General features: G+C 44.0%; 1 protein-coding gene across 4 annotated transcripts in view; it reads left to right on the plus strand.

Moving 5' to 3' along the window:
- Positions 1 to 14,405, plus strand: part of Cacna2d3 (calcium voltage-gated channel auxiliary subunit alpha2delta 3) — a 918,594-nt gene that overhangs the window by 677,960 nt on the left and 226,229 nt on the right. For all 4 annotated transcript variants that reach the window (XR_003846886.1, XM_008851835.2, XM_008851836.2 and 1 more), the window contains 2 exons: positions 11,087 to 11,158; positions 12,294 to 12,374. Coding sequence is in view for 3 of the 4 variants with exons in the window: in XM_008851835.2 (XP_008850057.1) it covers positions 11,087 to 11,158; positions 12,294 to 12,374 (153 nt within the window). In the remaining variant the exon portion in view is untranslated. The remainder of the gene's footprint in view (positions 1 to 11,086; positions 11,159 to 12,293; positions 12,375 to 14,405) is intronic.

Below are 14,405 nucleotides of genomic sequence, written 5' to 3' on the forward strand. Positions count from 1 at the left end.
GCGGGATCACGTAGGCACCAGATGCTCAGTGATTCCTTAGTCAGGCTAACCACGCTGACGGAGGCATAGCTCGGGAAGGCGGGACATGCAGGAGGCTGGAGTCTTGTGTGAGCTCTGCTCCAGTTCTTTGGGACTCATTCCTCTCTAGGCCTTTATAAAATAAATAAAGGATGGTGTCGGAATCAGTTCGTTCAGAGATCATTTGCCGGGCACGTCCTGTGTACTAGGCTGAAGTACTGAAAGAAAGAAGAACTTTTCTTCTTTTGCCCTTGTCCAAGAGTTCGCGGGCGCTGCAGGATTCCCCGTGTTTCCTCCAGCCACCGCGTTAGGAGACTTCGCTGTATTAACAGTTTGCACAGATTTGGTCCTAGATGGTATCTTTGGTTGTAGAGTAAATATGATTATCTTTGTAGTGGAGTTTAAGAACATCTGGTTCCCATTTCCACTTAGCTAGGGAAGGTTTTATGGAGGAAGCAGCGTTTCAGGGGGTCTTTAAACAAGGGGAAGGTTTTGTCCCAGGGCCCCAAAGCTCCAACAGTTGGCTGTGTTTTCAGGCATCTATTTGGGAGGTGTCTAAACCACGTTTGTAAAATTATGAATGTTTGGCCACAACAGGGGGTCGGTTATGTGTCAGGCCTCATCATGAATATTGGCCAAAGTCCAGTGCTTCGGGATCTCTCCAGTTGTCATCATTCCTGGGCACTCTGGAAATAAGCAGGTCGCTCCTAATAAACAAACAAAGCGTCTCCTAGACAGCTTTCAGATATGCTAATCAGATGCTAATCAGTACTGTTCTCTTGACCATAGGTTTATTTATAGATGTGTTCCTGGTCAAAGACAGCATGCTGAGGCTATTGAAATGTTTGCTCATAAACTATATTCTCTGCATAATGACTTTTATCTTAGAATCACTGGAAAGAGAAATGGCGTCTGCTTTTTCCTAAATAATCTCTATTCTCATAGAAGACAGCAGATGTTAGATTTTCCTTATGTTCCAACCATTGTTCAGCAGTCCCATTCACAAACTTGTCTTTAGGTTGTTAATATGAGAAAGAGAAAACAAATTCAGGAATCGGGTTTATGCAAGATGCGGGTAAAGTTCAAGGAGAACAATGTGTTTACATTTATGTTTAAGCAACTTAAAATACAGCAAGGTGTCACAGAATTGAGGGTCTCCCAGGCAAGCAACAATGATTCAGTTAAAAAAGAGAATAAACCAGAAAATGTCTTAGACAAAAGCAAAATATTATTGGTGTGGCCTTTTCATGGGCGGGGTGATTGTAATTCACCTAGACAGCCACGGGCAAAGTAAGAAGAAACAGTACTGAAAAGATTTGCTTCCTTCCTCCTTCTAATTCCTATTCTCCTCTTTCATTTCACGGGAGCCTTGCAGTATTTAGGATCCAGGCATCTTGCAAGAATGTTGAAAACTGCTAGGGCATAATGCAAATCTAAACATGGTGTTCTTAATTTGACTAGATTTTTAAAGGAGAAGCTGTTCTTTAGATTAGTGCCATAAATGATCACTCATTATGCCTGAGTTTAAAGAATCAGCTTTTCTATACCCCCGTATGAAGAACATTTGAAATTCTGATATTCAAAAATAGTACGTTTAACATAGAATATGAAAACTTTATTCGGACAGCATTTTCTGTGTCAATGTGTTACCATGTTTACTCTAGAAGGATTTTTTTAATCTTTGTTTGAAAAAACAATTTCAAAACAGGACCTAACACCATTTTTTAGTTTGGGGCATTGATCTGCACTGCAGGCATGTGCTATTAAGTCATTTTATTTATGAAATGCTTTCTATAGATGATGTTAGGGGAGGCATTCTTACTGTTCAAACTCTTAGTCATACAGAAAAGAAATTAGAAAACCCCCATGTTTACCTACCATCCAGATTTAAGATTTGAAATATGTTTATCATACTCATTTCAGAGTTTTGTTTACTTATGTTTTTGATTTTGTTTTTGATAGAGTGAACATCACAAACACTGAAGGTCTGCCACAGCTGTCTGTCCATCTGTGGGACATCTTGGCCTTATCACCTGGTCTGCCACAGCTGTCTTTCTGTGGGTGATCCAGGCTGTCAGTGGTGGCTCTCAAAGCACAGCCTTTCTGCCTCAGTTTCCATGACTGCTCCTTGCTCCCTTTTCTAGTACAGAGTTGTTCCTTGCACCTGGGCACTGTGCTGCTCCTTAGGAGTAACTTCCACTACGTCCGCACCTCTGCAGGTACTCCCTTCATTCTCAGCTTGCCACAGATTCCCACTTGGACTGTGCTCTCTGATTTTTGCTATTGTTTGCATCCTCATTGTCTGTCCAAATTATATTTTACAAGTGTCTGTATTTATACACACCAGACAGACAGTCTTGTTGTCTGTGTTTAGATATTTAGACAAGTTAAGTTTCATGTCACATGCATACTTCTTCAACTTTTAAATGTTAAGATTTATCCAGGTTATCATGTAAAGATTTAGTTATTTAAGGTTTAAGAGAATTCAAACTTGGACTTCAGATTCTACAGTGAGGACAACTACTCTGAGGCGGGAAAATCATCTGGGAAAATTACTCCTGGAGTCCATTAGAAATACATGTGCATAGTCTACCACACCAAATGCCCCTGACCGCATCAGAGTATGTAGGTAGATATACATGCAGTCATCTCACAACCAGGATGTAGTCTTTACCTTCTTCTACTACTGAAACAAGCTATGCCTTCCCCTCCTCCATTCAAAATGGCTTTTAAGATCATTGACTCAAATATTGCAGAAACAAATGTGTAACTATGCATGCTCCTAACAGAGCTTCTCAAAACTGGCCACTATTAAACAGCCAGCAAATAGAAATCAAAGCTTATGAGAATAATAACACATAGCCAAAGCCAGACAGTGTTGACATCAGACAAGCAAGCATCCTCTGTCCTGTTTCCCATGGCCAGCACAGCTGAAATAATCTTCACTTGTCACCCGTAAGTGGGCTTTCTCAACTATGTTCCCCCTCCCGAGGGCCTGCTCTGTCTCCACAAGGACCACGTCTGTCCTGAACATGGTCTGCAACACATACCAGTGGGTCCTTTCTAGATTCTTCCCTCTTATGTCCCAGCTCAGGATTAAAGACAGTTGTATCATTATATTATGGGGGCAGAAGGAAGTGGGGTACTTTTGGGGGCAGGTGACAGACACATAGATGGTTTTTTTGGTTGAAGATAGGAAGGGAAGAAAGGTCCAAGGGTTTGGGTCATGGAGGGTTTCAACATAGCCACAGGATCTGCTCATGTTCCCGATTACTGATCCTGTTTCCCTCTCTCACTATGCTTTAACTTGTCCACAGTTCAAGTGTGGAACAAGCCTGCTCCAGAGACTTTCGGCAACTTGTTCTGGAGTAGAAAATGGGGGGTGTGGGTGATACACGTTTCTACCATGTCCACAGTTCCCCTCATTATGTTCACCCAGAAACTGGCCTTTTGGGAATTTCCAAGTGCCAGTAGAGTTCACAGGCCCAAGGAGAAGATGCCAGAAAGACAACTTCCCTTCTACTCAAGCTGAACTTGAGAAAGTGGGTCTTGAAGAACATGGCTTTTCCAAGATTCCCATCTCATTCCCAGATGCCATGCCAACAAAGAAGGGATTATTTTTCTTTCAAAATGCTTTACCTGGTAGTCAAAGGTGCACACAGCTGTGTTTTTCTACCTCTTACTACTCCTTTTCTGTCAAGGCAAAGGTTTTTGACAGAACTATTAGTTAACACTGCCTCTGCTTCAACTAGGTAGATATTAAGTTACAGTGACTGCCTTTTAAATATTGTTTTTACTGGAAAACCTCATACTTACAAATGGCATTTTAATCTCTGGGCAGTGTGCTTGCAATTCATGTGGAACACCACTAGATGGTGACAGTACTTTTTCACAGAGTGCAGATTACTGTTCAGTGCAGATGCTGAAAGAAAAACAGAAGTGGCTTTATAGTTATGAATTATGTACACACATAGAAAATATGTGTATGGTAGTGTTATGGATGTATGCCATACATGCATCATTAATACAGTCAATATGTTGATCAACTTTAATAAGAAAAAAATCATACACACATAGAAGAAATAGGTTACTTGGGAGAGTTAGTGAATTAGCCTTTCCCCTTGGCTGAGAGTCAGTCTTCTCTGCAGAGTCCGCCACTGTGCACAGCCTTCCCTCTCAGTCCCAGCCTCCAGAGGATCTGGCAGGAGGTTCTCCTGAATCCATCTGACAGCCCTCGAATGTGTTGCCAAGCATGCTGCCCTTAACTTGCTTGAATGCTCAGCTCTCCAGGGTTTGGCATCCCCCCACCCCTGCCCCCAGAGCATTCAGATGCCGTAGCAACAGAGCATCCTGTCACTGGTCGTGGCGAGATCCATCAGAGATATGAAGAAGGTAAGAGAGACAGATGCTTCTCCAAAACACAAGCTGCTGGGCCACTCTGTAGTCCCAACTTTTCCCAGTCCCTGAAGTCCATGGAGCACTACATGTTTCTGTGCTGTCGCCAGGCCCATCCTCCTCCCCTGCAGGTCTCCGCAACTCTGTGTTGGTGTGGCTGAAGGAGATTCCCAGGGTCTGCCACCTCCTTACCCGAGGTCTTCAAAGCAGCCAAACTTTTATTCATTATGAAGACTTTTCATAAAATCCTAGTGATGACAGCTTTTTATACCACCATAAAAAGCAGTGATTTCACAAAATACTGCCTCATACCTTCCAAAGTTTAGTTACTTTGAGGGTCCCCAAATGTCTTCCCTGGATCGAAGATAGACAATCATGTGTCTTGAGAATGTTGGAACCATCTCCCTCTAGCCCTTCTTGCCTCAGAAATTTCTCTCAGTGTGGCTTGTACATGGTATTTGGAGTGATCTCAGTGGGTGTATAGAGTGACCAAGGTCGTTTGTGGCCACAATTGGCACCCGTGTGATTCAGGATGGCTCTAAGAATCACAGATCCAGTTCTTGTTCGTTTGGGACAAAGATAAAACTTACTGACTTCAGTCATCCAGTAACAGAACAAAGCATGGAATAGACCCTGGCTGGAATTCTTCCTCCTTACGTCTGCAGTCTTCCTCCCCACCACCTCACCCTCCCTTCCCTTTCCCAGCCCTCCCTGCTCCCTCCTTTCCTCTCTCACTACCTCCTCTCCTTTCTCCCTCCCTCCTCTCTGATTATCGCCTACATGTGTGTAAGAGCACCCATGTCCTGCAGTGCCAGGGAGGCCAGAAGAAGGTGTTGGATCCCCTGGAACTGGAGTTACAGACAGTTGTTAGCTGTCATGTGGGTGCTGGAAACTGAACCCCAGTCCTCTGCAAGAGCTGCCAGTCCTCTTAAATACTGAGCCATCTCTCCAGGCCCCTCTGATGACATTCTTATAACCATCCAGCAAAGAGAGAGAATCTTTACCACAGCTCAAGAGAAGGAAAAGACAAAAACCCAAGGGAGCCCAGATCAAATCATGTGCCTCATCAATAAGCTGATCCTGTGGCCTAGGTTGTGTGTTGCTATAGGTAGGCATGTGCGGGAGAAACCAGCTGTTAGGGTGCTTAACCTTATGTGCAAGGTGAGAGACATCAGCTGCCACAGAAACCTTGTGGTTGGAGAGGGTGACAAGGATTTTGCTAAATCATCTAAAGGATGTATGTGTCCTGAAAGAAAAGGTGCCACACAGTTTTTAAGCTGTCTACTGCGGCACTGTTGCACCTGTTTGTACTTTTGCTGTAGATCAAGTGGAGCAAAGCAGGGAACTGCCTGCTGGTTGTTAAACCTGCCTTCAGAAGCTGTTCCAGATCTGCCATTTGCACCTTATAAATATCAATAGATAGCAGACATTTTCACTTTCACTGGAGCTAGACCTGAGGAAGATGGCCTCTCTGCTCACTACAGGAGAGCCAGCCTTACCATCTCTTCTCCCTCTGCCTCCCCAAGAATACCTAGGCTTCCTTGGGGATAAGACCCAGGCCTTATTCCTAGTTATCTTCACAGCTGATGGCCTGGAGCTTGGTGCTCAGCTGAGGCATAAGGGAAGATGAGGAAAGCAATGAATAGCAATGAGGAGGCTGTCAGCCAAACGAAAGGCCACACATCTGGAGGGATTCCGCTATCCGCTATCGGGGCCACACCCTAAGGTTGGCCAGTTTCCTGCCTGGTGCCATCCACAGGAAACTCATGAAATACTGAGTGTAGAGGCCTGGCATGGCTGCACAGACCTTGCACAGGAGTTTGAATGCATATTCATATGCGCCCACATGCATGATTAACTTGGGAAGCTGACAGGAAGTAGTCAATCTGTTGAGCAAGTTTGTGTTTTATAAACCAGATGTTCAGTAATATTATTCATCGTTTCCTTTGATACCAGAATGGTCCCCATTATGTAGCATAGGAAATGAAGGATATGGAATGATATACACTTATTATACAACAGAACACCACAGCCGAGCATTTCAGGGCCTGTTCAAAGCCTGGGCAAATGTAATTGAACAGCAGTTCATTTTAAGTTCCCCACTTGGACTTAAGTTAATGGGATTTTGCCCAGATGGACCATGGTGACCCTCATCTCCTGCTCCCACCCTTTGGAAAATGAATGTTGACTGTGTGTCTGAATTTTTCTTGGAAGCCATGTGTATGAATCCTAAGCAGTGCTCTTGCCTCAGCAGCAGCAGCTACAGTTGGGGGCCACAGAGAAGCAGGAGGCCCCTAGTGAGTGGCGGGCACAGAGAGCTTCTGGCTGTGGTTGCCTACATACTGCTTGGTGGTCTGGAAAACACTACTTGCCACTGACTGCTGTTTCCTATGGCAGGAGGACAAACATCTTTTGATCATAAAGTGCTTACTGTGCAAATGAGCTTTAAAATTGATTTCCTTCTCCACAAAATGTTTAAGATGCACAGAGTCCAAACTTGAGGAGACTAGGAGTGATGGGATGGGGGTGAAGATAAGTGTCATCATGTTGAGCAAGTGCCATTTCTGGGCTCCTGCCAGCCGTCGTGGCCGTAGGATGAGCTGGGTTGTACAGGAAGCCTGCAGGTGAGAGTTCTGGCCAGGCCAGTCCACAGTCGGCCAGATCTGCCCTTCTCCGAAGAGTACATGGTAGATGGTAGCCCCAGATGTGAACTCTGGCTGGACTGGACTTGCTGTGTTTCTTTTGTTTACCTGGGGCTGGTTACAAATGAGTGGTTTAAGCACAAATGCAATAGTAAAGGGATTTTTTTTTAGTAATGATGCAGTAATTACATTTGGAATTAGCCCCCGAGTAAAGTTGATACTCTATTCTGGCTCAACATTTGGAAGTTCGTTTTCCATGATCTTGTGTCTGTGCCAGGACAATTACCAGTGATTTATAACTGGTTCTTACTGGTTGCAGGAAAGCAGCTTCATTTCTCATTACTGTCAAAGGTATGTTTTGATTTCATCGTGATCCGTGTTGGCATTGCTTGAAATTTTGATTTGAGTTGCAAGTAGAAGTTCTCCAGGGTTATGGATCAGCTCATATCAGTTTTCTGTATAGCATTAAAGGAGTTGGAACATGGGAAAACTTCTAATTCTAAGAGAGCCATTTACTGTGAGCTGGTTCTACTATGGCCAGTAGTGGCCATAGTGTACTTTAAGTATTTTTAACAAGAGGTTAAAACTGTGTTTGCATGAACAGTTACTCTCTCTCTCTCTCTCTCTCTCTCTCTCTCTCTCTCTCTCTCTCTCTCTCTCTCTCTCTCATATACACACACACACAGAATGTATTCATATGTATATACAATGTATGAGACTGTGTATGTATGTATATGGGCATACATATAAATGCATGTATATGTAGAGAGATTTATATTAAAAGAATCAGCCTAGAAATGTGGAATCTAATAAATCTGAATCTATAAAGCAAGCTGGGAAGCTGGAAATTCCTGCAAGAGTTGATGTTGGAGTCTTGAGTTCAAAAGGCAAGCTAGAGGCAGAATTCCTTCCTCCTTGTGGGGTCTGCCTTTTCTCTTAAGACCCTCAAATGATTGGATGAGGCCCACCCAAAGTGTGGAGGGTCATATGCTTTACTCCAAATCTGAGCAATATTTTAAAAACGACCCTGATCTGTTTCCCCAGCCCTAGAACAAGTCCATATATGTTACTTCTTTTTTACTGGGCTCTTTGCCAGTAGATATGAGCTAAGACTCTATTGAGGTTTTCACCTGTGCTGTGATCAGAATGCATATTTTTAAGTATACATCCTGTTTGTGCATCAGACATTGACAATTACAAAGCACTCAAATTATTATATTCTGATTATTGAAAACTCAAGCCCTGAAAACAAGATGCCTGAGACTTTACATCTCATACCCCAGCATCTCGTTTGATGATCGATGCATTACTCAGACTCTGTGATGACAGTATAGTACCTACTTGTTGAAATAAACTTATTAAAGATGCATTAGTTCTGACTAAAAAAATTTTTTTAAAAAACTACCTTCCACACCACCATATTGAGCATTGGTAGATCAAACAAAGGAGCATCATTCACTAGCCGAGAGGATACTATAAATTTCCTGGTCCTTAGGGACTGTAAGATTCTTGTGTCCTTTGAATTATCCGGAGCACCAGAGGCTACCTTCTGTAGGGATATAAGACTAAATGTGTCTCCTGGATTCTTGTTTGGAGATTTTTTCCCACCTTAACACCTGCCAGCCTTTCTCCAGCTCATGTTATTATTGATGGAGGTAAGGTAGAAAAGATCACCCCATAACAATGCTTCTTGAATTTTAATGCATATCCTTAAGTATTATTTTATTAATATTATTTATCTTTAAAATAGTGATTCCCATTTGGAAAACCTAGAATGGGCTCTGAATTTTCTTTAAAAGTAAGTTTTAAATATTTTTGAGAAATGCATACAATGTATTTTAATCATATTCACCAAGAACTTCCAGATTCACCCCCACTTGCCTCCCTCAAATAGCGTGCCTTGTTTTTTTTTTTTTAATTAAATAACCTGTTGAGTTAGGCATGGTGGTACATGCCTTTGATCCCAGCACTCAGTAGGCAGAGGCAAGCTGATCTCTATGAGATCGAGGCCAGCCGAGTCTCCATAAGGAGTTCCAGGCCAACTGGGGCTACAGGGAGACCCTATCTCAATCACCTCCCACCCACCCCCCAAAATATACAACAACAGCATAAAACCTATGAACTTTAATTTGTGCTGCTCATATACTCCTGGATGTGGAGCCATCCACTAGAGCATTACCAACCTATCAGGAGCCATACCCTTAAAGAAAACTGATTCTCCCTCTCCCAGAAACCATCAAGTGCTCCTCAGTTAGGGGTGGGGGCTCCTGAATCCATTCTTGCTTCATGCAGGAACATTGACTGGCTTGATCTTGTGCAGGCAACCACAGCTACTGGGAGCTCAGGAGTGTAGCTGTTCTGTCATATCCAGAAGGCACTGCTTTCCTCTCGTCCTCCCTGGCCTCTGGCTCTTCCAGTCTTTCTGCCCCCTCTTCTGCAATGATCCCTAAGCCTTGGGGAAGGGGTGTGATATAGATGCCCCATTTGTGGCTGAGCACCTCACAGTCACATTTTCTCTATACTTTGGTCCCTCGAGTTTTACATTTATAACAAGCATTTGGTTGGCGTTGTCTTGGGCACCACATTGGTAAGTAGTGAGGTTCTGTGGCTTCCTTGCTGGTTCTGTTTCTTTGGAGAACCCTGATGACATATACCATACATATGTAATTTACTGAATATTAGAATAAGTAACTGGGTGTGGTGGTATGTGCCTATAATCCCAGCAAGAGGATTGGGAGTTTACGGCCAGCCAAAGCTGTATGAGACCCTTTCTCAAAACAAGCAAGCAAATGAAAGAACAAGGAAAAGATGAGCTAAGTGCTAAGTTCGGTGACTTTTACTGAACATACCAGACAACTTGCAGCTGTCAGTCACTTAGATTTTATCATCATCTCCTTACGCTGCCTCTTTCTAAGAAGGAAATCTCAGAGAGCAGTCCCTGTTTATTTCCCAGAACTAATGCTGTACAGAAGTAAGAGAAGCAATAGGAAAAACCTGTAGACTGAAGATGGGAGATTCCTGCTCACAGAGCACCTCAGGACCCTGCTCAATTTGCCAGGCCAACTTTCGTCCTTGTCAGCATTGCCAAAAGCTCTTCTCTTCGGGTTTTATTGAACTGATTGTGCCATTTACCAGTTGTGTTACCTCGAGGGCAGAGAAAGGAGGCCAGTGTCCTTTTTGTACCTCCATTCCCAGGTGACATGCTGGGTCATGGAACATTTACCATTCATGGTGATGATGCTGGGCCACAGTTAGCATGATTTCATTCAAGGCCAAGGAAGGCTAGTGAAGCTAGGGAATTCAAAACTGAGAGTCAGAGCCCAGTTCGTCTTAGACTACTGCCTACTACTGTATTCCAAGACTCTGTTTCCCCATTTGGTGTTAGGGCAGAGCAGGTGTTCCCCTCTATGTCCCTCCCAACAGGGTATGAAAGGCAGATGTGATCAGAGTTTTCGAGTGTCTCTGTGAAGTTTAGAGGGTTACAGGTATAAAACCTTGCCCAATTTCAAGAATAGTTTAGTTTCCTAGCTGTGATTTTCTGGGTCACATGCTAAGACTATCTTTCCATTCATTTGTTTTCCATTTGGGTTGAAGAACTGAAGGGGCTTGGCTGGCCTGCCTTGGGAGAGTAAGTGCTTCCCGGGGCATCTCATGAGACCCTGGGACCTGAGTTTTCTAACTCTGTGTTATCAGAAGCGTTAGTAGTGTACACACTCAGAAATAATGTCTAAGAAGAAAAACAGTAAAATCAATCTGTTGTAATAAAACAAACCAGTGAGATCCAAAAGAGGTGTATTTGAGGCAAGACAGCTGCGAGCAGAGAATGGAGTGACTGATGGTTGGCGTTTCCCAGCTGGGGACTGGGACTGTCAGCTGCCCATCAGGTAGAGAGACACTGAACTCCCTCCCTGCCAAAGATTCCCATGGGCCCTCTCTTAACAGCCTTTGGCCAGGAAAGGATATGCTGGCTTAGAGGAAGCCTCTGTACTGAGAGGTTCCTGTCTTGGTAACTGCCTTTTCTTTCTGTCCAGCTTGCTGATGATCAAGGTCTTGTCCTGATGACCACGGTGGCCATGCCTGTGTTTAGTAAGCAGAACGAAACTGTGAGTATGGCTCTGTGCATCCAGCTTGGTGCTGGGAGGGTTGTTCTTCAAAGCCCTTTGCATCTAAACTCTGAGGACACTGTATACAAGTTTGTTATTGTTTTATCCTACTATGAGAACCATTGAATCACTATAAACAAGAGAAGTTCCAGAGCTCTTCCCCAAAATGTAGCTGCTCAATGGCCAGAGGAGGAGAAAACCCCCAAAACAACCCTTGAGTGTGCTGGCCTTACCTCTCTGGGGTTCATGGCTATTATCTTTGATTAGTCTCCTGGGGCACAAAGTGCTGCAAAATGGGGTGGCTTAGCAAACTGTTATGCAACTCGAGAATCTGAAATCAAGATACTGCAGAGCCACGATTCCTCCAAAGATTCAAGGGAAGAAGCCTTTCTTGCCTCTTCTGGCTGGCAGGGCCCCTTGACTATTGGCAGCGTCACTTCGCAGCACATCAATTGTACATGGCCGTCTCTGTGTTCCTGTCTCCTCTCTTCTGAGGAGGCCAGTTACTAGATTTAGATGGTACTCTGAATCCACGATGATTCACCTTGAGGTCCTTAAAGAAAGACCTCATTCTAACTACCATTACATTCTGAGATTCTAAGTAAATGTGAATTTACTAGGCCACGGTTCAAAGCACAACAAATCCATAGGAAGCAACAGGTAGCAACAAATCACAGTGGCCACCTGCCTCAGAAACTGGGACCTGGAGGTCCCCTTCTTCACCTTGGTCCCAGGTTCCAACTCTCTGCTAAAAATGCTGGATGTCCTATCTCTCTCTGGTCATTCAGCATCTCCCTCATGGGTGCCAGATGGCAGTGAAAATTTAGAAGGCAGTTGCCATGCGTCTTTCCTGCAGAAAGCTTTTCAAAGAGAAGTTGGTTCATGACCAGACTCCTTAGCCGTGAAGCCTTTGGACTTCTGCACACTCTGTTTCCGTGTGCGGGAGGAAAAGGGGAAGTGCTGGAATGTCTCGGCACACGTGTGTGGGTGTGGGGCCTGAGGCACTCCTCTCCTTGGCTAGTTATATTTTGGGTGGAGGGTGGAAGATGACAGAGGTCTATGGAGATCTGACTTAGTTTGGGGGAAGGCACCAGACAGTGATCTATTGTTCTCTGCCCATGTCTGTTTTCCACAGAGATCGAAGGGCATTCTTCTGGGTGTGGTTGGCACAGACGTCCCAGTGAAAGAGCTTCTAAAGACCATCCCCAAATACAAGGTAACACGTGAACTCACTGTGGTCAGAGCCACGGAGGGACCAGGAGCCTCAGATTCTACAGAGGTCTGGCGCCAACTCTGCCTGATTTGGAGGCAGAGTTCTCCCTATATCATAACCTGTTGCCTGCCTTTGTATCATCTGTACAGTATTTGATGGGTATTTTTATTTAAATTAACTTTTGCTTATGACCTCCTCTAACCTCAGTATGTGGCTATATTCCATGTGAAACCATGAGTTTGGAGGGATCCTTGTATTTTTCTGCTACTATTGACATAATGAGTTTGCCTTTTGAAAGATGGCACAGAGAGCCCTTGAATTCCCATGAAGAGAACTCCTTCATTTGCTGGTGGAGACGAGAGCAAATCAATAAGTGGAAAAGAGACAGTCCCCTCAAGATCTAACATGGGCACATAGAACTGCACTAGCGGTTCCTGATTGTGGGAGCAACAGAGGAGTCAGTTCTACTCCTCCATTGGTCTCGATGATCCGTTGGGCAAAGTTTCCACTGACTGCCCGGGGCCTGAGATTGCATTTCTTCTCAACCCCCAAGCCCCAAGTAGATTGACTGGCCCATATAATTTTAGCCTGGCACATGTGCTAGCAAGGGCTCCCTCTGCCTCTGTGTGAGTGAGGCCAGACCAGGTATATGGTGTCATTGTGGCCTTCTTTAGCTATCTTTTCTGATTTGCTGAGCCTGACTCAGGGGCTCTTCGGATAGAATGAGGAAGTGATAATAGCTCAGCTCCAGAGGGTCTCGGCTCCATGACTGATAAGCTGGTATAGACACAGCTTTCTGAATCCTTAGGCCCCTTTCTGTCATGAGATAATAGCCAAATTCATTCACCAAGACTCAGGATTAGAAATAAGTTTCCAGAGGTATAGTAGAGCTTGTTGTTGATCCAGACCCACATTATCATGTGTTAGAAATGGGAAAGCCTCAGAAATGGAAGCCAAGGCTGGGAAGAGGAAGGGTTCATGGCCTCTAAAGAGAGAGGACTTTAGCTAAAATTCCTAGCTCTTGATGTCCAAACCCACAAGAAAGGACATCCACTTGTAAAGGATGTTGCAAATAATTTTTAAGCTTCTGGTTTCATCCCGGAGGTATAGAAGTCCACTAGGCCACTACTTGACTTGTGCCAGACAGATCAAGGAAGAATGGATTCAAAATGGAATGCCAACAATTACCTCTGGGTTGATTTCTCAAAATTTCTTCTACTGGGAAATGTGCTAAGATGTATTATTAATAGATAGGTAGTATTTTACCTCCGTTTTACAGCAGAAGAAACTAATCTCAGAGAGCTTAAACATGCCACATTTTGGAGCTGGCAAGTGGCAAAGTTTCTTTTGTGATTTTAGACTCTGTTATCTGGATTCTACTAAGAACAATAAGAGCATAATTATAGTGATAGTTAAAACAATAGTTAAGGCAAAGCCATAATAATCATGAAAGTTAAATAGCACTTTTATTGGGCTTCTTACCATGTGGTCGGTGTCACCCAAAGTGTCTGAATGCATTCTTCCGATTGAGGCTTCAGTGTACTTCCACAAAGTGGGTACCCTTGGCCCTCATCTCTAGTTGATGATGCTTAAAATGCCCTTTTCAACATCATTCACCTAAGAAGAGATGAAGGAAACGCAGTTGTAACAAGAGAATAGAAGATCAGCAGCAGGACACGAACAGCAAAGCTGAAGTGCATTTCTGCTTTCCCTGGGGAAAGCCCAGGTACTGTGCTTATCAATCTAAGATGTCTGTACCTCCTCCACTTCCCATAAAGAGTCTTGCCGTGGGTGCACATGTCTGCCAGGTAGGGCCAGGGCCTGGAGGAGTGGAGAAGCTCCAGGGAACAGATCCAGGTAGTACCTTGCCCTCCTCGTTAACACCTTGTAATGATGAGTCAGCTCTTGGGGTTTTCCCAAGGATTTTTCTTTCTCCCTTAGCTTCATAGATTTTTCCCACAAGCGATCAGACTTCCTATAATTTTTATTAAGAATTCCAGACACCCCAGCAATAATTTCCAGACACCATGGCCT

This window comes from Nannospalax galili, unplaced genomic scaffold (genome assembly GCF_000622305.1).
Source record: "Nannospalax galili isolate Female #2095 unplaced genomic scaffold, S.galili_v1.0 scaffold485, whole genome shotgun sequence".
Taxonomy (NCBI): Eukaryota; Metazoa; Chordata; class Mammalia; order Rodentia; family Spalacidae; genus Nannospalax; species Nannospalax galili.